Source organism: Stegostoma tigrinum, chromosome 20, assembly GCF_030684315.1.
Source record: "Stegostoma tigrinum isolate sSteTig4 chromosome 20, sSteTig4.hap1, whole genome shotgun sequence".
In the NCBI taxonomy this organism is placed as follows: domain Eukaryota; kingdom Metazoa; phylum Chordata; class Chondrichthyes; order Orectolobiformes; family Stegostomatidae; genus Stegostoma; species Stegostoma tigrinum.
The window spans coordinates 6982320-7008698 of record NC_081373.1 but is presented as its reverse complement, the minus strand read 5'-3'; the positions used below and the strand labels follow the sequence as shown (position 1 = coordinate 7008698).

General features: G+C 42.0%; 1 protein-coding gene across 2 annotated transcripts in view; it reads left to right on the top strand.

The window, feature by feature from the left end:
* slf2 (SMC5-SMC6 complex localization factor 2) overlaps positions 1-26379 on the top strand; it is a 123830-nt gene that overhangs the window by 44031 nt on the left and 53420 nt on the right. For both annotated transcript variants that reach the window (XM_059652957.1, XM_059652958.1), the window contains exons 2-4: positions 2428-2471; positions 6617-7314; positions 8870-8915. In XM_059652957.1, the coding sequence (XP_059508940.1) occupies positions 2428-2471; positions 6617-7314; positions 8870-8915 (788 nt within the window). The remainder of the gene's footprint in view (positions 1-2427; positions 2472-6616; positions 7315-8869; positions 8916-26379) is intronic.

Here is a 26379-nt window from a genome sequence, read left to right as displayed (position 1 = left end):
CCCTCTATTAATAAAAGCTAAAACACTGTATGCCTTCTTAACAACCCTGTCAACCTGGGTGGCAACTTTGAAGGATCTGTGTACATGGACACCGAGATCTCTCTGCTCATCTACACTGCTAAGAATCTTACCATTAGCCCTGTACTTTGCCTTTTGGTTACTCCTACCGAAGTGCATCACCTCACACTTGTCTGCATTAAACTCCGTTTGCCACCTCTCAGCCTAGCTCTGCAGCTTATCTATGTCTCTCTGCAACCTACAGCATCCTTCGTCACTATCCACAACTCTGCCGACCTTAGTGTCGTCTGCAAATTTACTAACCCATCCTTCTACGCCCTCATCCAGGTCATTTATAAAAATGACAAACAACAGTGGACCCAACACTGACCCTTGCAGTACACCACTAGTAACTGGTCTCCAGGATGAACATTTCCCATCAACTACCACCCTCTGTCTTCTTTCAGCAAGCCAGTTTCCGATCCAAACTGCTATATCTCCCACAATTCCATTCCTCCGCATTTTGTACAATAGCCTACTGTGGGGAACCTTATCGAACGCCTTGCTGAAATCCATGTACTCCACATCAACCGGTTTACTCTCATCTACTGTATAATACCTGGTTAATTGATTAAGATACCTCTTTATCAAAAGGTAGAGCTAAACCACAAAATTAATTAACATGCATGGTATTGATTGGATGTGTTAGAGAATCTGGAAGATTTGCACGGACCTTAGATACTAAATTGTAAAATGGAAACTTTTTATTTCCACGTTTTCTGAGCTGTCTCAAAAGGTCACATTTATCAGTATTTTTCTTAGCTGTTCACCTGGGGAATTGTGGTGAGTGGGCGTGGTGCTTTGAACTGACATCCCTATTTCCATATTCTAATATTCCTGTCCAAGCTTGATCGGGCAACTGTCATAAGTTGGTTTTAACATTGTTCAGAAAATTTAGTAAATTAAAATTGACCAAATGTTTCTCAGCAGTGACCCAAATACAAGGAGGCTGCAGGAGAATTCATCCCTGGAATGCTCAAAACACCTGCAATTCTTTAATATTGAGGTTGATCAATTGGAGAAAATTTGCCCCCAAAGTAGAATGGGTTGAATTGCTGAGGTGCTGCTAAGAGGTGGTAGGGGATGGAGAAAAGGGGAAGTCGTAAAGGTTGAATTGCTGTGTTGAGCTGACACCTATCCAGTGGGCCAGATGGTATTCTGCATCATAAGTGACTCTGCCAGGGCTTCCATTCGTGAAGCAGTCTTGAATTAGGGGACACTCATTTCAAATTGAGATGTGAAGCTGTCTTTTCCTAGATAGTAGTGAATGTCTGGAATTCTCTATCCCAGAGAGTTCTGGAGCTTAGAAAACTGGAAGTATTTAGAGGGGGTAGAAATTTCTTTGAAATAATAGGGAGTCCAGGGCTATGATGAGCTAGCACATGGCACAAATTGAAGCTTGGATGTTTTGCACTGTGGGCCAGACTTCAGGGGCTGAGTGGATCTGCTTATGTTATGTTTCTTATGTTCTTGAGTGGTTGGGAATGTTAACACTATCATCCTACTACTAAGATAACAAGGTGTAGAGCTGGATGAACACAGCAGGCCAAGCAGCATCAGAGGAGCAGGAAGGCTGACGTTTCAGGCCTAGACCCTTCTTCAGCTTTTCTGAAGAAGGGTCTAGGCCTGAAAACGTCAGCCTTCCTGCTCCTCTGATGCTGCTTGGCCTGCTGTGTTCATCCAGCTCCACACCTTGTTATCTCAGATTCTCCAGCGTCTGCAGTTCCTACTATCCTGTTACTAATTTAGTTTGTGTTTGTCTTTTGCTGTCAAAGAAACAGCATGCTTATTATAGAATCCCTACAGTTTGGAAAGAGACTGGAAGGCCCATCGAGTCTATACGGACTCCCCAACCCAGTCCCCCACCCTACCCCATAATCCCACATTTTACTATGGCTAATCTACTTAATCTGCACATTTTTGGACCGTGGGAGGAAAAACTAGAGTGCTTGGAGGAAACCCACACAGACACGGATAGATCACGCAAGCTGCACACAGACAATCTTGCAAGGCTTCATTTGATCCGGTGTCTCTGACGCTGTGAAGCAGCAGTGCTGTTAAGCCACTATGCCATCCAGGATTGGTTTATTGTTAATAGATTTGTGCATTGATGATGTTGGCATCACGTAGCTGTGATAATGCAAATTTTTTAAACCAGAACTTGATTCCATAGTAGTGTTATGAAGAATGTCCAATGTACTGTTACATTCAGTTGGACTTAATGGGTGAATTTGAAAGTTCCTTTGCAATTTATAATTTCGTAATGAAAATGCATCATGATTAAGTGTGATCTCAAGTATTAACTTTGTTGTAAAGTTTGTCATTGAATAAACAGCATTCTAATAATTGAAAATGCTCTTCTTTTTTCAGCGATCAAGTCATTACTCAGTTTTTCAAATCAGATCCAGATAGAGGTTAGTATGCAGTAATTACTTTATGACAACTTGATGTTTAGTTGATGTAGCTGTGCGTTTGAATCTTTCTTTTGACTATTATTTGAATTATCTTGTTGGAAAACTGTATTTTAGCTGGTCTGAAAGCCAACATTTCTGAAGAATTGAAGAACTGGTTAGAATGGCACTTGCAGGTTGTTTCATGGTATGATTTGAGAATTGGGGCGTTCACACAGGAAAATATTGGGAGTTTATTCTTTAGGAAAAGAAACGTGTTTTGGTTTGGTCTGTCTGTCACAATGCTTTGTATTTCATTCAATAGTTTTGAAGTGCAGTTGGTATTTTCTGAAATATTGTATTCTTTAGGATTCAGATAATAATGATAAAAATAGGAATGTTATCTCTCGGGCACCCATCCACACTGAATTTGCCTTCTACAGGTTGGGCAGTTACAAAATTTTGAAGGTACTGAAAGTTATTCGACCTTTCTTAATTCTGATTATCCAGCGAGAAACTTCATTGCACTGCATGCAATATGTATAAATTTTATAGTGAAGAAGCAAACTTAGCAAAACCATAAGCTTGTCTTCCAAGGATATAACAGCCTTCCAAAATTTCCCGAATCCTCATGCTGTTTTTACCTGAGGCTTTACTACATTCCTGTGCCTCCTTGATATCAGCAGCATTACCACCACCTTTCCAATTACAGGATGCTAAACTAGCTTCGTAATCGCCATCTTCGATATGAAAAAAAATTGATTTGCGTACTCAGTAGAAACATTCCTCGTTCCTTACTTCATAACCCCTCTTTTTGCTATCCCCACTTTCTCCCCTCCCTCGTTTCTTCCTCCCATTGTGACATTAGGCTGACATAATGCCGATGACCCTTCGGTCTCTGTGATGTCACAGTTGGCTCATGTTTTCAGTTTCTTCACAATCTTAGCATTTTGGTGCCAACAGACCTGGCCTCATGGACGTGGAAGGAGATGTTCAGGCCTGAGGGACCCTGGACTCAATATTGAGTTCGATAATAACCCATCCCTTTGCCTAACTGCTGTTCTTTCTCTCTCTTCACCATGTCCTCACTTTCAGTATGTTTCCCATCTTCTTGAGCCCCATTCTTTCTGAAGAAAGGATCACTGGATTCATAATGTTAATTCTTGTTTTCTCTCCACAGATGCTGCCAGATCTGCTGAGGTTCTCCAGCAATTTCCGTTTTTGTTCAGGTTTTCATCGTTTATAGTTCTGTACTTTTTAAAAAGGTTTTTAAACGTTTTTTAAAGTAGTTATGTAATTACTATCATATCTTTGTCTTGTATTGTCAGTTCTTCTGTTTCACACTAGGACTCTGCACTTTTTCACTCACACATTCACTGATTCGTTTCTTCTTGCACACTTTGCTGTAATACTTTGTTCCTTGTGAGTTACTCTCCGGTTTCCCCCTGTTAATTGCTTGATACTTCTTTGCTGAATTCTTAATTGCTCACATTCCTCAGGATTAGTACATTTTCGAGCCACTTGTTGTGACTCCTCTTTGGATTTAATGCTATCCTTAATTTCTTTTATGGTTTCATGGTTGGGCCACATTTCAGTTATGTTCCAGTGCCCAATCATTCCTTAATTATTAACCAATGCTTGTACATTGTATCAGTGATAATGGGAACTGCAGATGCTGGAGAATCCAAGACAATAAAATGAGAGGCTGGATGAACACAGCAGGCCCAGCAGCATCTCAGGAGCACAAAAGCTGACGTTTCGGGCCTAGACCCTTCATCAGAGAGGGGGATGGGGTGAGGGTTCTGGAATAAATAGGGAGAGAGGGGGAGGTGGACCGAAGATGGAGAGAAAAGAAGATAGGTGGAGAGGAGAGTATAGGTCGGGAGGTAGGAGGGGATAGGTCAGTCCAGAGAAGACTGACAGGTCAAGGAGGTGGGATGAGGTTAGTAGGTAGGAGATGGAGGTGCGGCTTGGGGTGGGAGGAAGGGATGAGTGAGAGGAAGAACAGGTTAGGGAGGCAGAGACAGGTTGGACTGGTTTTGGGATGCAGTGGGTGGAGGGGAAGAGCTGGGCTGGTTGTGTGGTGCAGTGGGGGGAGGGGACGAACTGGGCTGGTTTTGGGATGCGGTCGGGGAAGGGGAGATTTTTGAAGCTGGTGAAGTCCACATTGATTCCATTGGGCTGCAGGGTTCCCAAGCAGAATATGAGTTGCTGTTCTTGCAACCACACAACCAGCCCAGCTCTTCCCCTCCACCCACTGCATCCCAAAACCAGTCCAACCTGTCTCTGCCTCTCTAACCTCTTCTTCCTCCCACCCATCCCTTCCTCCCACCCCAAGCCACACCTCCATCTCCTACCTACTAACCTCATGCCACCTCCTTGACCTGTCTGTCTTCCCTGGACTGACCTATCCCCTCCCTATCTTCTTTTCTCTCCGTCTTCGGTCTGCCTCCCCCTCTCTCCCTTTTTATTCCAGAACCCTCTCCCCATCCCCCTCTCTGATGAAGGGTCTAGGCCCGAAATGTCAGCTTTTGTGCTCCTGAGATGATGCTGGGCCTGCTGTGTTCATCCAGCCTCTCATTTTATTAGCTTGTACATTGTCATTGCTTTTATGAATTTACCCAGTCAATTGCAGCCAGCGTGCCTCCATACATTTATAGTCTTTGATTTGATTCAGGACCCACATGTCAGATTGAAGTACTGTACTTTCTAGCCCATCTTTGCTTCCCTCATTTTTCTCTGTGCCCAGGTTTTTGTCTCCTTGCTCCAGTTTGTACTCTTCCCTACATTACTCAAGATATTGGATCTCTCTTCTGTGGTGCATGTGCCATCTTGCTAGCATTGATTCTAGTGCCTCAAGAATCTAAATTCTGCTCTGATTACACCATCCATTCAGCCATGCCTTCAACCACTCTATTCTACTCGTCCTGATTTCTGAGCACATAGTGCTGGGACCAGTCCTGAACTGACTATATTTGATGTCTTACCTTTTAATTTTTTTCTTAACTACTAGTGTTTTGCTTTCATGCCCTTACCCTTCTTCCTACTTACATAGTTAGTATCAACATGGAACACATCTGTGCTGTAATGAATAGCTAGGTGCTTGTTTTTGACCAGCGGAGACTTGATGAGCTGACAGTCTTTTTCTGTCATGTAGATCTTGATGACTCTCTGTCTGTTCTGCTGCCTTCTTCAGAATGTCCTGCAACTGCTCAGTGCCATCCTTGGCCCTAGCACTAGGGAATAAACATACCATCCTAAAGTTGCATCTGCAGCTGCACAAATATCCACCTGCTTCCCTTTGAATAAAATCCACTTTCATTTATTATTTTTCTTCTATCTTGATGCGTTTTCTTTTATTTTCCCTGTGAGCTCCCCTATGAGTATCTTCAAAACTCACCACGCTTGTGCCACTATATGGCTGAGCAAACGTGTTGCTGAATGGTCTACTTTTGCTCCTTCGTCTTAATATTCGATTCAACTCTTGGTGCCCTTGAGGCTTATAATTGAAAAAGAATGGGAAAAGAACACCTCCCTACTCTTCTCTCCAAACTCTCCTCTCTCAACTCTGGTCCTCTGATGTAGTGCGGTAACAATGACAAAGCACTTAATTGTGCTACAGGATTCAGATCACTCTTCTTTTGGGCATTTACAAAGAGCAGTTAAGCCATTTATCGACTTTGCTGATCTTATCTGCTCGATAGTAGATTTCTTGATTGGGCCTGCAGCCAAGTCTGTAGGGACACTTCTTAGTCTTCAAGCAGTGATAGTGTTAGGGTTACTGATTGTAAAATGGCAAATTGCAGGTAAGTGTTCCTGGATTCCATACAAGGTTAACTTTTTAAAAATTTAAAACGCTTCACTTTCTTGTCACCAATTCAACCTTACCACTGCACCGGAACACCATTCACCAGCTCTGTGTTTAAGGTGCTGCTTAAGTGCTACCTGTTTGACCAAGATTTGTTTTCATAACTTCCTTTGGGTTTGTTACTTTTTGTCTGAATATGAACCTGTAAAGTGCCAAGGGATGTCTTGCTGTGTTAAAGCCATGATATCAATGTTCCATTCAGTGTTGTGCTTGTGAGTAACTGTATAATTTCTGAAAAATAGTTTGGTTTTGTTTTCATGTCTTTTTCCCTCTTACTGTTGATTTCTCCTTTTCCACATAGGAAAAGATAGATTAATCTTGGGGTCACCTCGAAGAGGCGGAGCAGATGGCACTTCTGTATTGCAGAATGCTGAACCTTCTTGCAACCACAAGAAATCTTCATTTAAATCTAAACGATCTATTCGTTTGCCCTCATCACCTCAGAGGAGCCCTGTGCTTGAGGCTTTTATGAAGGGTGTCTTAAAGTCGGACAAAAGGGAAAACATGGGAGGTGTAGTTAAATGCCAGGTAACTCAGCATCCTGGCTCTCCTCGAGTGATTGTACGAAGACTGTTTTTACCTTCGAGCCCATGTCCCTCAGAGGGTGCAGTAGTTCTGGACCAAGGGAAGAACGTTGAACAGCCACCAGACTCTGAAGTAACCTCTGAAACGCAAAGATTAAGTTCCAAATGTGATACAAGTGAATATCGAACAACTGCCTTGAGGCAAAGCTCTCTACCAAACCAACGAATTGTGCCACCGCCAGACTCACGGGATGTTTTGAACAAATCTAATCTTAGAAAACGCTCAGAAAGCACACCGTGTAATATGAAACCTCGCTTATCTCTGAGAAGGTTGCGGCAACAGCATAGTTCAGCCACTGATTTCCAGAGTTCCCTTCAAGCCTATAAAAAGGCGCGAGAGCTACGGAAACTCAAGGGAATGCAAAAAGGAAACCATTCTTCAGACAGTCCTTTTTCAGCAGACACTGTAAATCAGGCAAGTTGAATAAACTAACCATGACCCTGGCGGCAGTTCCTCCACTCTTCTGTATGTTGTTTGTCAGTCACCCATTTCATGTGTATAATGGTCCCGATTATGACTCATTACAAGCTGTGCCATTGTGGTTGTGGCCTTCAGTCCATAGATCTGTGTTAATAATGTAATATTGGCCTGAATCATCTTTTTGCATCAAACCAATTTTCTGTCCCCCTTGAGTATTTGGCTTTTTGTTGCTTTCTGATCCCCTTTCTTAGTTTGGAAATGCAAACCATGTTTTGAATAATTATTACCAGTTTGGTACTGTTTGTTCGCCAAGAATTAATCTGGAATCTTCCTGTTTAGCGCTTCGTTTTCAGTTAGTCCATTTCAGAATTCTTGGTGCATTGTTCTGTTTATGCCGTGATGTTGATCCATTTCTGTATAAAGTAAACAGAGTATAAAATGGCTAAGTGTTGGAATATATTTAACTTGAGGATAGTTGATGCATAAATTGCTCTAGTGAGAGAAAAACAATGAGGTAGACAGCATCTGCTCACGTAATCAGGTATAAAAACAGATTGCTGAAAAAAATGCCACAGATCTGGTAGCATCCGTAGGAAGATTAAATGGGAAAAGGGGCAGATGCTAACATTTTGACTCTGCCAAGTCAACTCTTCTGCCACTTAATGTCTTCGATCTATCACCCTATCACTGACCTTTCAAGTTTTTGATCCAACCTCTATTATTGGCGCAGAAAACACTCTTCCAGCCTGTCTGCCTCGTGAAAAGGCATCAACCAGAAATGTTAAGTTTAATTTCACTCCTCACAGATGCTGCCGGACTTGCTGAAGGTTTTAATACTTGCTGCTGTAATTTCGTGTTTGTGGCATCTGGGGTATTTTGCTTTTGTTGTGGGGTAGGGTGTCCTTTTACATTAAGTGCAAATAGAATTTTAGTTTACACTTTTTTTAAAAAAATACTTGCCAATGTCATGGAAGATGATTTTTTTTAACCTTAAAGTTATCATTTTCAGAATCTAGTTGGGATTTAATCTATGAATTGTGAGTTCCCATAACTTGAATTTGAACAACTTTGATATCTAGCCCTGAGATTTTTAGTTTGAAAGATGCAATGTTATAGTTAGTTTATGGACATCATGACATGTCCCTTTCCTGCTCCTTATCAAATAATTTTAAATCTTATTGGTAGTTGCACCATGGTAAATGTATTTTCTAAATGTTTTCCTGTATTTAGTGAAGTAGTGATGGTGAATATGGAGTACGTGTTCTTCATATTTCCTCAGTATTTTTGGAAAGGAGATAATAACCCAAGTCTGTTAACTATTTGATTTTTGGCCTGGTCATTATTTCAAAATAACAGTATTTAAACATCATGTCCAGTCTAAACTATATTTGCAAAACGCATAATGTTTGCATAATTTACATACATTTATTAGAGGTAATGCCTCACTTTGCTCCTTTAGCAATGGAAAACATCAAGCTTGAAAACTGCTTTGTATAAACGTTCCAAGACTTGTCGTATTTTTACTGTCTTTTTCTTTGGTATCCTGCAGGCCACCTTGAAGAGAACATATTCTGTACCTTCAACATCATTAACAGGTACCAAAACTAATTGCAGCCAAATTTAGAGTTGGTTTTACTTGCGTGTTTGTGATTTGTGATCTTAGTATTCGAGTTGTAAAAGACTGAGAGACACCAGTCTGTTAAAGCTTCATCGTGTTCATGCGGTAATTATAAATCCTTTTCAAGTAAAGGCTAGGATTCCATTAGGCTGCTTAGCTTACTACAGTTGCATGTTAGCTGTCAGTGACTTATTGATGAGGACACCTAGGATCTTTTGTAGATCTGCACTCTCCACCTTCTTGTATAACTATAAATACTCCGCGCAGCTGTTTCTCTGACCACAGAGATAACTTCACCTTTTTCCACGTTGTGTTTCATCTACTGTGAGCTTGCTCATTTGGTAAGCCTGTATAAATCTACTTGAAGCCACAGAAAATTTTCCTCACATCACACATTCCCACATAGTTTTGAATCATCTGCAGATTTGGAAATGTTACACTTGGTACCCGCCTCCAAATGTTGATATATATTGTGAGCAGCTGGGGCCCTAGTTGTTATTGTGGCACCCCTGTCTCAGCCTGCCACTATGAGAATGATCAGTGTGTTCCTAGTCTCTGTTTTCTGTCGGCTTATAGAACATAGAAAAGTACAGCACAGTACAGGCCCTTCGGCCCACGATGTTGTGCCGTGGAATAATCCTAATCCAAAAATAAAATAACCTAAACTACATTCCCCTCAATTCACTGCTGTCCATGTGCATGTCCAACTGTCGCTTAAATGTCGCTAATGACTCTACTTCCACGACTACCACTGGCAAAGTATTCCATGCGCTCACAATTCTCTGGGAGAAGAACCTCCCTCTGACGTCTCCTCTATACCTTCCTCCTAACACCTTAAAACTATGACCCCTCGTGGCAGTCAATCCTGCCCTGGGGGAAAAGTCTCTGGCTGTCAACTCTATCCATGCCTCACATTACCTTGTACACCTCGATCAGGTCACCTCTCTTCCTCCTTCTCTCCAGAGAGAAAAGTCCGAGCTCAGTCAACCTCTCCTCGTAAGACAAGCCCTCCAGTCCAGGCAGCATCCTGGTAAACCTGCTTTGCACGCTCTCCAAAGCCTCCACATCTTTCCTATAATAGGGCGACCAGAACTGGACACAATATTCCAAGTGTGGTCTCACCCAGGGTTTTGTAGAGCTGCAGCATAACCTTGCAGCTCTTAAACTCGATCCCCCTGTTAATGAAAGCCAAAACACCACATGCTTTCTGAACAACCTTATCCACCTGGGTGGCAACTTTGAGGGAGCTATGCACTTGAACACCAAGATCCCGCTGTTCCACCGTACTGCCGAGAATCCTGCCTTTAATCCTATATTCAGCATTTAAGTTCGACCTTCCGAAATGCATCACCTCGCATTTATCCAGGTTGAACTCCATCTGCCATTTCTCAGCCTAGCTCTGCATTCTATCAATGTTTCGCTGAAGCCTGCAGTAGGCCTCGATACTATCAATGGCACCTCCAACCTTTATGTCATCAGCAAACATACTAACCCACCCCTCAAACTCCTCATCCAAGTCATTTATAAAAACTACAAAGAGCAGAAGCCCAAGCACTGAGCATTGACTTCCAGGCAGAATACTTACCATCTACAACCACTGTCTGCCTCCTGTCAGCCAACCAATTCTGAATCCAGACAGCCAAATCGCCCTGTGTCCCATACCTCTTGACTTTATGAATGAACTTGTCGTGGGGAACCTTATCAAATGCCTTGCTGAAGTCCATGTACACCACATCCACTGCTCGACCCTCGTCAACCTGTCTCGTGACTTCCTCAGAGAACTCAATAAGATTTGTAAGGCATGACCTGCTCCCCTCAAAGCCATGCTGACTCCCTTTAATCATGCTATGCTTTTCCAAATAGTCATAAATCCTATCCCTCAGAATTCTTTCCAAAATCTTGCTGACCACAGACGTAAGACTGACTGGTCTGTAATTTCCAGGGATTTCCCTATTCCCTTTCTTGAAAAGAGGAACAACATTTGCCTCCCTCCAACTTTCCCGTACGACTCCCATGGAGAGTGAGGACGCAAAGATCTTCGCCAGTGGCTTAGCAACCTCCTTTCTCGCTTCCCGGAGCAACCTAGGATAAATCTGGTCTGGCCCTGGGGACTTATCAGTCTTAATATTTGCCAAAATTTCCAGCACATCAACTTCCTCAATCTTGATCTGTTCAAGCCTGTTTCCCTGCTCCTCAAAGTTCTCATTCGCAACAAGGTCCCTTTCCTTAGTGAAAACCAAAGCAAAAAACTCATTTAGGGCTTCCCCTATCTGCTCAGACTCCATGCACAAGTTTCTTACGCTATCCCTGATCGGCCCTACCTTCTCCCTGATCATTCTCTTATTCGTCATGTATGAGTAAAATGTCTTCAGGTTCTCCCTAATCCTTCCTGCCAAGCTTTTCTCGTGCCCCCTCCTGGCCCTCCTCAGTCCACTTTTGAGCTCCTTCCGAGGAAGCCTGTTTTCCTCTAAAGCTGTGCTAGACCCTTGCTTCCTCCACCTTACGTAAGCTGCCTTTTTCTTTATGATGAGAAGTACCTCTGTACCCATCATCCAAGGCTCCTTAATCTTACCCCTTCTTACCCGTCTCAGACGAACAAATTTATACATCATTCGCAACAACTGCTCCTTAAACAGCCTCCACATGTCTGCTGTGCCCTTTCTGTGGAACAAGTGCTCCCAATCTGTACTTGCCAACTCCTGTCTGATAGCATCATAGTTTCCTTTACCCCAGTTAAATATCTTCCCCTGGTAACTGCTCCTTTCCCTTTTCATGGCTGTGGTAAATGTGAGGCTGTTGTGGTCACTGTCGCCAAAGTGTTCTCCCACCACGAGATCTGACACCTGTCCTGGCTCATTGCTGAGCACCAAATCCAAAATGGCCTCCCCCCTCGTCGGCCTGTCCACATACTGAGTAAGGAAACCCTCCTGGACACACCTGACAAAAACGGCTCCATCCAAACCATCTGCACTGAGGAGGTTCCGGTCAATATTGGGAAAGTTGAAGTCACCCATAACAACAACCCTGATACGTTTGCACTTTTCAACAATCTGCCGGCCAATGAGTTCTTCGATCTCCCTACTGCTATTTGGGGGTCTGTAGAAAACCCCCAGTGAGGTGACTGCTCCCTTGCTGTTCCTAACTTGCACCCATACTGACGCAGTTGACAAACCTTCCTCGGCAACCTCATCCCATACCACATCAGTAGATGAGTCCTCATCAAAGGTTCTTTCAGCTGCCATTACACTGTCCTTAACCAACAAAGCCACACGTCCCCCTCTTTTACCACCTTCCCTGACCTTAATGAAAGATCTAAACCCTGGAACCTGCAACATCCATTCCTGATCAATTATTAATCCATGCAGGTACATTACCTCCTATCCCAATTGCTTTAATCTTTTCTAAATCGCCTCTTCTGGGGGACTGTATCAAAAGCCTTCTAAAAGTCAGAAGTGTACTATGTCCTTTGAATCTTTTATCAATTTTACCAGTAAATTCCTCAAACAAATTCCAGGTTCATCAAACACAATTTTCTGTTTGTAAATCGACACTGACCATACTCAATCGGATTGTTACCGTCCAGGTGTCTGTTTATTCCATGCTTTATAATAGATTCTAGCATTTGCCCCTGATACTAATGTTGACTAACAGATCTGTAGTTCCCAGTTTTCTTTCTTGCTACCTTCTTAGGTAGTGATGCAACATTTCCCATATTTGAATCTGCAGGAATCATTCCAGAATCTATAGAGTTTTGTTATATAGTCACCTGTTCCTGTTGCTGCCACCTTCAACACTCAGAAGATCATCAGGTCCTAGGATTTATCAACTTTCAGCCCCTTTAGTTTTGTATTATAATGTTCTGATTTGTGCTCATTTCCTTTCAACTCCTCACTCTCCCTAAGCAACTTGGATCTCTAGGTCTGGGAGATTTCTCAGTGAAAACAGATATTAGCTTATCGTTTAGCTTCTCTATGTTCTTCTCTTTTTCCCATTATAAATGCTCCTGACTAGTCTTTAATAGATATAAATCCATACAAGCCAAATATTTTCTTTTTGTGCATCTGTCAGCACTTCCACAGTCAGTTTTCTACGTAGAATTACTGCTATTTCTGACAACTTTATAAACCTTTTAATTTGATCTTATGCAATCATGAACTTGTTTTGTTCACCAGTTAATTGACCATTTTTGAGTTTTTGCGCCATGGATGAATGGTTAGTTGTTCTAAGTCATGCAATGGTTCTTTAAAGACCATCCGCTGCCTTTGTAGGGTGTATTAAGTCATTCATTTCATTGTCTTTTCTCAAGTCAGCCTATTTGTGCCTCCTGTCTCCATAATTTCCCTTATTCAAATTTAACACCCTTGCTTCAGATTAAGCTACCTCACTTCAAAACTTAGTTTAACAGCCTATCACATTGTGGTCAATCATCCCTGAAGATTCTTTTGCACAGCCTGTTAATTAGCCCTTTTTCATAAACATGATTTTAGATCTAAAATAGCACATCCTCTATACAGCTCCCCAATATATTGCTCTAGAAAGTCCAGAAATCTGTCTGTCATGTCTTGTGCGCAATTAGTTTACCTAGTCTGAATGCTGATTGATGTCACTGATGCTACATGATTTTCTAATCTCCTGATTAGTACCATGCACCATGCCACCTCAACTATTTGGTGGTCTATTTTTAAACAAAAAACCTAATCAATGTCTGCTGCACTTCTGGTGGTTTTTTTAAGCTCCACCCAAATAAGTTTCATACTTTGTTCTTGCATGTGAAATCCTCCCATGCTAATATACTGATCGCATCCCTTTATTATCAATGCGACTTCACGTCCTTTTCCTCCTAAACATTGAATATCCTTCAATATTCAGCTCTCAGTCTTGGTCACCATGGAGCTGTGTTTCTGTAATGGTAATTACTTCATACCCTTGCATATTGGTGGCACAGTGGCTCCATGGTTAGCACTGCCTCACAGTGCCAGGGACCCTTGTTCTAGCCTTGGATGTCTGTCTGTGTGGAGTTTGCACAACTTCCCTTTGTCTGTGTGGATTTACTCCGGATGCACTGGTTTCCTTCCAAGGTTCAAAGATGTTCGGTTAGGTGGATTGGCTATGCTAAATTGCTCATAGTATCTGGGGATGTATAGGCCAGATGGATTAGCCACGTGGAAATACAGGGATTGGGTGAGGGGTTGATGTTGAGTCTGGGCAGAATGGTGTTCGGAGAGTCAGAGTGGATTTATTGGGCTGAATGGCCTGTTTCCAAACTGTAAGGATTCAATGACACCTGTTTGTGCTTCTAGATTGTCTACCTCAAGAACATTCCCCCTGAGCTGTGCATGAGCAGCTGCTTTGAGGTTTTGCACATGGCATATGCTGTTTGTGGCTTCCAGTTCCAGAAGTTGCTCTGGTTCGTGTAACATGGAGGCCAGTGCAACTGGAAAGAAAATTAGATGGAATACTGATTGCAACATGTATTCAGGCAGAAAACCCTTAACTTTTCATTTTTGATATCATTCCACTTTTGAAGCATATTTGATGCTCAAGTTTGTTTCTCCTGTTTTCTAGTCTCTCTAGCATTTGCTAACTTCCTGTTACCAATTTTACTTCCGGCCAACACAAACAGAAACTGCTGGAGAAGCTCGGCAGTCCTGTTTCCTATCACTGGACACAAAATGTTAGCACTGTTTTCTCACCGCAGATACTGCCAGATTTGCTGAGATTTTCCAACAATTTCAGTTTGTGGTTCTGATTTCCAGCACCTGCAGTACTTTTTTTTAAAACTTGCTTCTGACTTTGACTACACTTACGAGCCCTCCAGTCCCAGCAAGCTAGTTTATATCCACCCCAACAACATCAGGAAAGTTTCCCTGCAAGGATGTTCGCCCCAGTCCCAGTAAGGTTTAATGTGAGCAACTTTGTACCAGTACTGGCTGCATCAGAACTGATCCCGTTTCCTCAGAAATCTCCCTCTTAAACCAGTTCTCCAACAACCTATTGAAGAATCAGTCCACCTGTTCTTGTTTCAACTAGTGTGTATGACATATGGAGTAATCCTTAGGTTAGCTCTTAAGGCACTACTTTTTAATTTCCTTCCTAACCGCCTGAAATCTGCCTTCAGAATCTCATCCCTATTCCTGCCTAAGTGGTTGATACCAATTTGGACTGTGACCTCTGGCTGATTTCTCTCCCCCAGATGGATGTCTTGCACATACTCCATGACATCCTCGGATTCGGCACAAGGGAGGCAATGCACCATCCTGGAGCCATGTTTGCTGCCACCAGAAATGCCTGTGTGAACCCCCGACAATGGAATCCCCTAATGATATCATTGTTCCTTTCTTTGTCTACCATTGTACGTGGACTTGGCTGTGGTTTTACACTCCTGAAGAACCATCACCTCCATAGTCAAAAATAGAATTAATGAACATGAGAGAGCTGGGGAATCTAATCTGTAGTGTGACCACATCACTATGTTCTGTCGCATAGCCTTCAGCTTTGTGGATGCACAATAGTGTCTCTCGTAACAAGAACAGAAATTACCCTAAGACTCATCACGTCTGCTAGCATATGTGGAGAGAAAGCAGAGTTAACTGGAGGTGTTGCGAAGAAGGATTACGGGACCTGAAACGTTAACTCTTTCTCTCCACAGATGCTGTCAGATCTGCTAAGTTTTTCCAACATTTCTTGTTTCTGATTTCCAACATCCGCAGGTCTTTTGGCTTTTGTTTAGTGACTCCAAGTCACTGCTCAAGTTCTGAAACTCAGATCTCAAGCTTGCACAGCTGGTGGTGTTCCTGCAGATGTTTGTCTGGGACATAAGGTATATCTGTGACTTCACAGATAACACAGGATATATGCTCTGCTTGGCCCAGCTGACCTGCCGTCCAGTAGCTGTAAAAATTGTTTGTTATCCTTAGAATAAGTGTAGACTCAGGAACACTCAAAAAGTTGTTCCTCAGTTTTACAAAGGTGAAGGTAACTCCCTGTGAGAACTGAAACCAAAACACCCAAAGAAGAGCTCCTTGCCCTATAATCTCTGAAAAGAATGTGAAAATTTGTGTAACCTGCTTTTCAGCAACTTCTAGAGGTTAAATAAACATTCTCGAATAAAACAAGATTCTAATGGTATGCTGTTCTGACTTTTTAAAAAAAATTAGTCTCTTGAAATTACAGCCAGGTTACATGTCTTAGTGAATGCTCTGTGCCTTCTCTGTCAATTCTTCTGTCAGGAATATTCACTAGTTGTGTCATGGGTACCTTTTGTCTTTAGATGGTGCTTTTGCTAAGACTTGGAGGAGTCTCTGTAATAATCAGTGATTCTCTGTTGAGAGCTAAGGAGTGTTAACTGGTGAATGGCAATTAGCTCTCCTGTCTTTGTCCAACTTCCTCCTCTTTTGTACCCATGGTGATGAATAGATTTCTTATAACAAGATTAGTCTTATGTTGTCAGAACCATCAGATTTAAATTTAATTGGATTTTAATATTTAAGTGCATGGTTCAAATTGGCTAAATTCAAAACTTGTTGTCTTCGTAAGAACTGCTGTTTGCTCTGCTAACTGCCTGGCCTTTTGGTACAGATGTTTCAATTTGGATGCTCTTTGTACTCGCAAACTTTCAAACTGCTGTTCACAGATTTAAAAAAAAATCTTTAAGTGTAGAAAAAACACGTCATCATTTAAAGGGACCACGCAATGCTTCCGCTCTCTTCCTCCCCCCCCCCCCCCCCCCCCCCCCCCACCACCCCCAGCATTTTGCAAACACCAAATTCTAACTTCCTGCCTCTGGATCCACAAGTATTGTACCCAACTACGCAATATACAGGAAAAGAAAGAAATAAAGTCTTGAGACTCGAACTCAAGCTAAGTGCACAATTTTCACTTTAAAGTTGAGAGACACTGAGCAAACCTACTCCCCTTATCAGCTCCTTTCCTTGCTTTTGTAGTGTCACAAGTCATTGGTCTCAATGCAAGAAAGTGTGCCTACGCTATATTGCCTCTTCTATTTACCTCTTACTATGGAGACTTTATTTCTTGCAGTAAACTTTAATTCAAATCCCTCTTACCACCCACCTCTGCCCTGAATTCTCACTTTGACCCGAATTTCCAGTTGCTGACTTTCTCAGTCATGTTTTTTATTTTAAAAAAGGCTTTGTCCTTTTAAAACAAAACATTGTAATGTATACGTAGTCACAAATGCAGTCTGTATCTACACAGCAGCATATGAAGAAAACAAACAAACGTTGGAGTCTGACTTTATTGAACAAACAAACCAAAGGCATCTCTGACTTGTGCAAGACAATATTTATATACAGTTGAGGCACTGGGTACTGATAACTAAATGGACCCCCATGTAACTTTGGCAGAAAGACCATGACCTCTCCTCACTGCTGCCCCAAGTTTTCACATGCACTCTGATGGAGTTTCCCTCACTGACCATGAGGCTTACTCTTTTTGCTTCAAACAAGTCCTCATACAGAGAAACTGATGAGTTACTTTGGTTTTACCTCCTGGAGGGATTTGAAAACTTCAAAAGAGAAATGGAGGCCTTGTGAGTATTTGAAAGGAATGCCTGGAACTTGGCAAGAATGAATGAATTCTGCATTCGTCTTACTCTTAAAGTGGTACTCATGATTGTCACCTGGATTTCTAAAATGCTTCTCAAGGTATTAATGGTTTTAAATTCATTCCATCTCCAGTAGACAGAAATTGAGCACATCGTGAGAACAAAATAGTTGGGATGTTATCGGACCATACCCCTTAACTGGGGACAAAGACTCAGGAAGCTGACAGGATTCAGGCAAGTGGAAGATGCCTATTCAAGCAGGGAGAGAGCCAGAGTATCTTCCGCAAATCTGACCTTGACTTGAGAAACAAGTTTTACCCTTAATTTACGGCTTAGATTGGAAGAGAAATCAATGACATGCTGCGATTTTTACAGTAAAATACAGCATTTTTATCCATTTTGTTACAGAGATCAAATACAGCATAGTCACAGTCCTTTTCCCCCTTATCCATGGATCCAATCCTGTGGGACACCTAATCAATGATGGGCATTTCTGTGCACAGCCCCAGGTTCCCATGTTCTTATGGCATTCCCCAGACATTATAATCACTGGGGCTTAGAATCTCTCTATACATCCTATCCCTATTCCAGACTTACTGTACTCCTTCGGATCTGTCTCAGGCTTGCTTATCTTTAAGACAGCTTGAATTCTATTATTCATTGTATTCCACGTGCTGCCTTTATCAAATTCACTTAGTCCTCTGAAATTTCCCACTGTCCAAATTATATGTAAAAAAGTTGATTTTAACTACTTGCTCTAAGATTTGTAACAAAAGTTGGTTATTAAGTGTAAAGTTAAACAACTACTTTGACTTTGTTTACAGCCCATTAATTATAGAGAACTGTCTATAAAAAGATAGCACACCTTGGAGCTGGAGGAACACAAGAAGCTAGGCAGCATCAGAGGAGCAGGAAAGTTGATGTTTTGGGTTGGGACCCTTCAAAAGTGATCTTTTGCTGACCTTGCAGAAGTCTTGTTCAAATGTACCATTATGTTTCACTTAAATGTAGAGCAGGTGGCCCCGCTTAATTCCTTATTGACCATTTTGTGTGTCTCACGCTGGGGCTGCTTTGATGTTAACAGGTACGGGTCACCTTGTACAGACAGGTAGAGGTCTCTCCCACCGATACACAAATTCTGGAGTAAAAACAAAATGCAGGTCTGGCAGCATCTGAATGACTTTCCATCAGATTTTAGACTCGAAATGTCAGCCATGGCTTTTTAATAGTACACTCATGACCCAGATGCCCATTCTCTCGATCTACACTGCTTCAATACTACTCTAAAGTGAAATTACTGTACTGTTGGGGATGCTGCCTTTGAGATCAAATCCTAAGCTGGAGCCCTGTCTTCCCCCTCGGGTTGTCTATTTGAAGAAAATTGTGACCAAAAAAATATCCTGACAAATATTTATTTCTTGACTTGCATAATTTAAATTGTTCCTTGCTACTTGTGAAGACGATCCCATGTCTTGTGTCAGTTAAAAGAAAAACTGGTGGAATGGTAGATGAAAGTAAGTGAATAATATCAAGTATTGTGTACAGGACATTTTTTTAAAAGATTCTATCTCTTACATTCTTGTTAGATTAGATGAGCTAGCTGTTTGACCTTGGAATAGCTTTACTATTGAGTTAAATCTTGCTTTGGATTTACAGGAGGTCCCATGGAGTTATCAGTATCTGTTAACCATAATGCTTTTCCAGATATTGAATGTTGTTTATATTAAAAAAAATGACCTTTAAGTCATTGAATGACATGATGGACTGGATTGCAACCTTCTGCGCTGTAAGAATTCTGGGATTCTGTGAAGCCATGTGATTGCTTAAATCTGATGTCAGTGAAATTGCAATATTGCTTTTGAGTATTGATTTATGAATTTAACCAAAAGGTTCAATGGTTATTATCCATGTCTCTGCTCTTGCTTGGCAATGTCGTTGGTCCTTTATTTGCCATAGATGGACTTCACCCATCACCATTCGTAAAACTATCTCAGTAGCTGTTTACTTGCTGACAATCACATATCTTTCACTAAAGTACTCAACACTCCATAAAGCCCAAGTGACTCAGCTAAACAAGGTAAATCTCATTCTTCAGAAGTGAATTACTGCAGATGCTGGAATCTGTACTGAAAACAAAAAGTCCTGGGGATCACAGTGGGTCAGGCAGTATCCGTGGAGAGAGAACAAGCTAATGTTTGGAGTCTAGATGACTTCACTCGAAACATTAGCTTGCTTTCCCTATGGATGCTGCCTGACCCACTGAGATCTCTAGCACTTTTGTTTTCAGTTGTTCACACTTTTCCCAGGATCTGAAACCTGCAAAGCTTCTCACATCTGAGGTGTTCAGGTTTTTGATGACCAGGATGGTGTCGTATGTTCGCTACTTTGTGAATATTTGTGAATAGTTTTTGTCCTTCAATCAAATCCATCGGCATTTACTTTTCATTAGTTTTAATAATTCCCATGCTCGTAGAATTGTACCGACTCCCAGTCAACATGCACTAATTTAAAGTTCTCATTTATTTGAATCATTTCGTGGCCTCTCTCATTTCTGTAACTTACAACTTACAACCGTCAGAAATTTCTGCACTCCTCCACCTCTAGCTTTTTGACTGTTGCCAATTTTAACTGTGCCAACAATGACAGCTATAATGGTCAACTGAATAACCCTAAGCAGAATAACCCCAAACAGAAATTTCTGGAAAATCTCAGCAGGCCTGGCAGAGAAATCAAACTTGATGTTTTGGGTCCAAATGACCCTTAAGCTTTTTTTTTGGAATAAAAAAGGGAAGTTTCTGTCTAAGAAGTCAATGGCTAGATGTGGAAATTTTCCTGAAGAGCAAAACCACTAAGTGAGTTATGAGCTTGCTCAATAAATGTTAAGCACCCCACTCAGCATGTTGGTAGTACGCTCAATCCTTGCCTTGGAGAATCTTTGGAGTCTGTCAGTAGAATTTACCTGAAATGGCCTTCCCTTCTAGTTGTGAACACTCAAACAGAATTGGGGTGTTTATTAAACAGAAGCTGCTTGGGCATGGTTTTGCCCTGATTTTCTTAGAATGTAAGGAAGTAAGTTATTTTAGAGATAATGGGAACTGCAGATGCTGGAGAATTCCAAGATAATAAAATGTGAGGCTGGATGAACACAGCAGGCCAAGCAGCATCTCTGGAGCACAAAAGCTGACGTTTCAGGCCTGGACCCTTCATCAGAGAGGGGGATGGGGAGAGGGAACTGGAATAAATAGGGAGAGAGGGGGAGGCGGACCGAAGATGGAGAGTAAAGAAGATAGGTGGAGAGAGTATAGGTGGGGAGGTAGGGAGGGGATAGGTCAGTCCAGGGAAGACGGACAGGTCAAGGAGGTGGGATGAGGTTAGTAGGTAGCTGGGGGTGCGGCTTGGGGTGGGAGGAAGGGATGGGTGAGAGGAAGAACCGTTTAGGGAGGCAGAGACAGGTTGGACTGGTTTTGGGATGCAGTGGGTGGGGGGGAAGAGCTGGGCTGGTTGTGTGGTGCAGTGGTGGGAGGGGACTAACTGGGTTGGTTTAGGGATGCAGTAGGGGAAGGGGAGGTTTTGAAACTGGTGAAGTCCACATTGATACCATTAGGCTCCACCTATCTTCTTTTCTCTCCATCTTCGGTCCGCCTCCCCCTCTCTCCCTATTTATTCCAGTTCCCTCTCCCCATCCCCCTCTCTGATGAAGGGTCCAGGCCTGAAACGTCAGCTTTTGTGCTCCTGAGATGCTGCTTGGCCTGCTGTGTTCATCCAGCCTCACATTTTATTAAGTTGTTATTTTACTTGTGTTTGACAAAATAACAAATCCATTGCTTCAGGAAGGCTGTGTTCATGCTTCCTGCTATGTAGAATCATAGAATTTCTGCAGTGTGGAAGCAGGCCAAATGGCCCATCAAGTCCACACCGACTCCTCTGAAGAACATACCGAACAGACCCACCCCCTTCCCTGCCCCTGTATCCTGAATTTCCCATGGCTGATCCACCTAGTCTGCACACCCCTGAGTACTATGACCAATTTAATGTGGCCAGTCCACCTAACCTATATGTCTTGAGATTTTGATTGAGATAAATTGGACTGATTATAACTATTTCTCTTTGCTCACTTATTTGAATGCAAAAAGATACAACACAATATTAGGTTATCATGTCTTTTGCACTGCAAACAGTTTGCCTGTTGGAATTTTAGAAAAGCGCAATCTTCCAGTTCATGCCTGTCAAGGGGAATGCAGTGTGCTAATGCTATTAGATAGGTAGCATCTGAATATTTATGATAGATGGAAAGTTACACCACAGGATTCAGAACTTGTGATAAAGGTGAATGTGATTTGGACAAGTGGATGTGATTCTTCAAAATTATTTCAACAATAACTTTCAGGTTGAAGAACAATTCAGTGAACAACGAATCAAGAGGGGAGGCATTGAATAGTTGACACAATGGTTGCAGAGCAATGTACACCAGAACAGATTGAAAAAGTTAAGGAATTTCACATTTGGGGAAGGAGGTGCAACTTTGTACTTCAAGTACATCTAAAAAGTTTGTATAAACTTGAGGCAGTTAACACTTAATAAAATTTGCCCAATATTTTGACGCACATTGCAAGTTATAAAAGCTTGGGGGGGAAAAAAGTCAGCATTCGCTTATTGATATAGACTTAAGAATGGCAGACTAGACCATGTTGTGTGCCTATACTGCAATATATGGAATAAAACTGTAGAATATTTACAGCCTAGAAGAGCGGGCGTTTGGCCGCTTGTGTTTTTTCAGGCTGCCTGCAACAACAACAGTTCTATTCTCTTTCCTCAGACCCCCATTTCTCTGCCTTTTTCCTTGTAGCCCAGCAGACTTTCACCACCAGTTTGCATCCAATTTTCTTTTTGAGAGCCATGAATTAATTTGCTTCCACCATAGTGTTAGGCACTGCATTTCATGACCCAACCATTTACTATCTGAAAAAGGTTTCCCCTCTTGTCAGCTGTAATTCTTTTCCATCTGATCCTGTAGGTAATATCACAATGTCTAATCCCTCCGGCTAGTTACTGAGCTCCAGTTCAAGTTAACATTTCTGTACATCAAGTCAGTGTGGTCCAGACTTGGTCACACCTAGTTGGGAGGTGAAGGTTGTACAATGTGATCCGTCGTATAAAGGCATTAGTGATGCCTGAATAAGGTGAAAAATATGTGCAACAGTGTTGTTTGGTGAGATTCTCAATGACTGCGTCAAGCCTCAAAATTGATTTGCAAACCCATCAGTACCCTTTCATCATGCAGTATAAGTTGTCCCTCGCTTTGAAACTTGGCATTGTTGGGTTTCTTGAGTCCAAGATGAAAAGCTTCAATATTCGGGGTCAGTACAACCAAATGGCTTAAAAGTTTGGAAGTTATGCCCAGTTCTCTTGTTGATCGATGCTAAGCCTTAGATTTCTGAAAAGCAGACAATTTCAGGTGTGTAGTAAAGACTGCATAGTTCTAATGTAGATTTTAACTTCCATGTAGATTGGAGCAAGTAAACTTATCATACAACATAACTAATGAATTTCTGGTCCAAGTTAGTTTTAAACAGCGATAAATCCTGTAACCAATAATGGGACATCTCAATTTGGATGTAATGAGAAATGAACCACTAATTTTTCTACCTGACAGTAGCTATTACATTATCAAATTCAAGAGCCTTTGGAAGGGAGAAACACAGAACTAAGGTCGTAATTTAGGCAAGTCTGACATCAATGGGATCAGACTGTCCACAGTGAACTAGGCAGGCTTTTTTAGTTCATTTTTGGGTTGTGGGCATTGTTGGCCAGGCAGCATTCATTATCCGTCCCTCGTTGCCCTGGCGAAGGTGCTGCTGAGGTGCCTTCTTGAATTACTGCAGCCCACCTGTTGTGGGTTGACCCATGATGCCATGAGGGAGATAATTCCAGGATTTTGACCCAGTGACAGTGAAGGAATGATGATATATTTCCAAGTGAGGACGGTGAGTGGCTTGGAGGGGAACTTGCAGGGCGTAGTTTTCCCATGTATCTGCTGCCCTTGTCCTTCTAGATGGAAGTGGTCATGGATTTGGAAGGTGCTGTCTGAGGATCTTTGGGTTTCTGCAGTGCATCTTGTAGGTAGTATGTTCTGCTGCAGCTGAGCATTGGTGGTGGAGGGAGTGGCTGTTTATGGATGTGTTGCCCAACAATTGGGGGCTGCTTTGTCCTGGATGGTGTCAAGCTTCTTGAGTGTTGTTGGGGCTGCACCCATCCATCCATCACACTCCTGGCCTGTGCCTTGTAGATGGTGGACAGAGGAGTCAGAACATGAGTTACTTGCTGCAGTATTCCCAGGTTCTGACTTGCTCTTGTAGCTCCTGAACTACCTGTTGCCTACCTCGTTAGTGCAACACCCTGTTCTCTGACCAGCATATCTGTCTCTGGCATGCTATGGTGTTCTAGCAAAGCTCAATGCACAGTAGAAGAACAACACCTCATTTTCTGCTTGGGGACCCTGCAGCTCTCCGGACTCCATATTGAGTTCAATACTTTTAGGGCCAAAACTCTCTGTCCCAGCCCCCCTACCCCACAGACCAGGCCTTGTTACCTCATAGTCTTCAATTGTATACCCCCTGTTGTTAGTCACTAACAGTCTCCATTAACAACTGTTGGCCCTCCCAGCCTGATTGTTAGCAACTCCTATGTCTGTCCAACTGCTCCTCTGTCTCTCTTTAGGCTCTATCCTATCGTTTACTCCCTACCCCATCCCCCCTGCCTTTTTTTTCCTGCATATATACTGATGTTTTCCCAGCCACCATCTGTTCTGAGGAAGAGTCTCGGGACCTGAAATGTTAACTCTGTTTTTTCCTTCACAGTTGCTGTCAGATCTGCTGAGCTTTTCCAGCAGCTTTGTTTTTGTTCCTGATTTACAAAATCTGCAGTTCTTTCATTTTTGTGTTGATGTGGTGAGCCCAGTTGAGTTTCTGGTCAGTGGTAACCACCAGGATGTTGATAGTGGGAAATTCAGTGATAGCAACAGTGTTGAATGCCAAGCAGTGGTGGTTAGTTTGTGTTTCGTATGTGACGGTCATAACCTGGCATTTGTGTGGCACGAATGATACTTGTCATTGTTACAACACCCAGGCCTGGATAGTGTCCAGGTCTTGTTGCATTTGAACATGGGCTGCTTCGCTATCTGAAGAGTTGTGAATGGTGCTGACTGTTCTGCAATCGTCGGCAAACATCCCCACTTCTGACCTTAAGATGGAGGGAAGATTATTGGTGAAGCAGCTGAAGGTGGTTTGGCCGAGGACACCAGCCTGAGGTGAGAGGAGGTGTTTTTTTAAAAAAAAGTATGGAATTAAATTATTTTGCAAAGAGGCAAAAGCTGTACTTGGAAAATAAAATAAAATGAAGCTACCATTTGAGGCTAAAGAGCTATAAGATTACATGAAACTGAAAGGATAAACGTGCAGATAACTTTCTCAGAAAGCGTAGACTCTGTCAAGATGCAGAGAATACTTGGGTGACAAAAGAACTACCAGAAGGGTGTATTAACAGAAACATGCATGGGTTATCAAAATCAGTTTAGTATTTTGCAGTTATTAGGAAATTGATTGTGCCAGGAACAATCTTGCTCCTTTGAAAACTGATAACGGTGATATGACTGAAAACAAGTAAGTGGATATGTTTAATAGTTTCTTTGCAATAAAAGAAGCGGTCAACATACTGGAAGGCCCAAAGAAACTTACTGACTCCAGGATAGGAACTTACTGAAAGTAACGTAACCAAAATGACACTAATGAAGGAAATGGCACCGAATATTAATTTTACCAATTGAGGCTAAGTACATGTAAGTTGATGAGTTAATTAGGTGGCTACTTGAGCACATGAAGAATTCCTTACTGACGTGAGCAGAATGGAGTCAGGAAATATATCCTTGTAATGTTTCACTCTGTGAAGAAATCAATTCCAAATGAAGACCAACTCTTGAGTTCTTCCTTCACCAGTTATGAGCAATATAAATGAATGTATAACTGATGTGAAAATAGATGTCATTGCAAGTGAATCTAAGCTAATCTATTCGGAGCTTTTAAAAAAAAGTTGAAAGGTTTACTTACTTAAATAGGGGTGAAACAGTGGATGTCCAGAGGGATTTGGCGTCCAGGTGCATGAATCATTAAAATGTCACAAACCGTTCCAGAAAGTAATCAAAGGCTAATTGAATTCTGGCCTTCGCCTGTACAGCTGTTCCTGCTGCAGGTTGATTAGACCACACCTGGAATACTAAGCAGTGTTGGCATCGCATTGCAGGAATGATATATTAGCCATGGAAGGAATAAGCTTCACCAGAGGTGATTGATATCTACAAGAATGATCTTAACTTCACGGGTTCAGTTATGAGGAGAAAGTTGTGATTGGTGTAATTTGATTGAGGTTTTCACAACATGAAAGAGTTAGAGTATGTCAGTATCACTTCCATTGGTTGGAGGTGCTTTGACTAGGTGAGTAGGGTGATCTGGTTGTTTGATCTCAACAAAGGTTAAAGTTTTTCATCTGAAGCTATATCATGCCAATAAAAATTTAGTTCTTGGTCTTTCACTTGCTTCGTGAAAAAAAAAATGTTGTTTTTCTTCAGTTGAAGAAAGATCAAATTTAATGCCTGCTAAACCAAAGAAAAGTTTAAAAATGCAGGGGGATGTCATGCATGTGGTCTTTGTGTAGTCACTTGGGCTCTTACTCACTGGTATGAAGGAAGTTCAAAGGTTGTGTAGTTCGAGTCCTTTTGGTTGTGTTTGAAGTGTAAAGTTTTAACCTGAGACCAAGGTTAGATACTTGATTTCTTGGATATAGTCAGCCATAATGGGTGCTGCAGGTATATTTCTTAGCTCCAAAA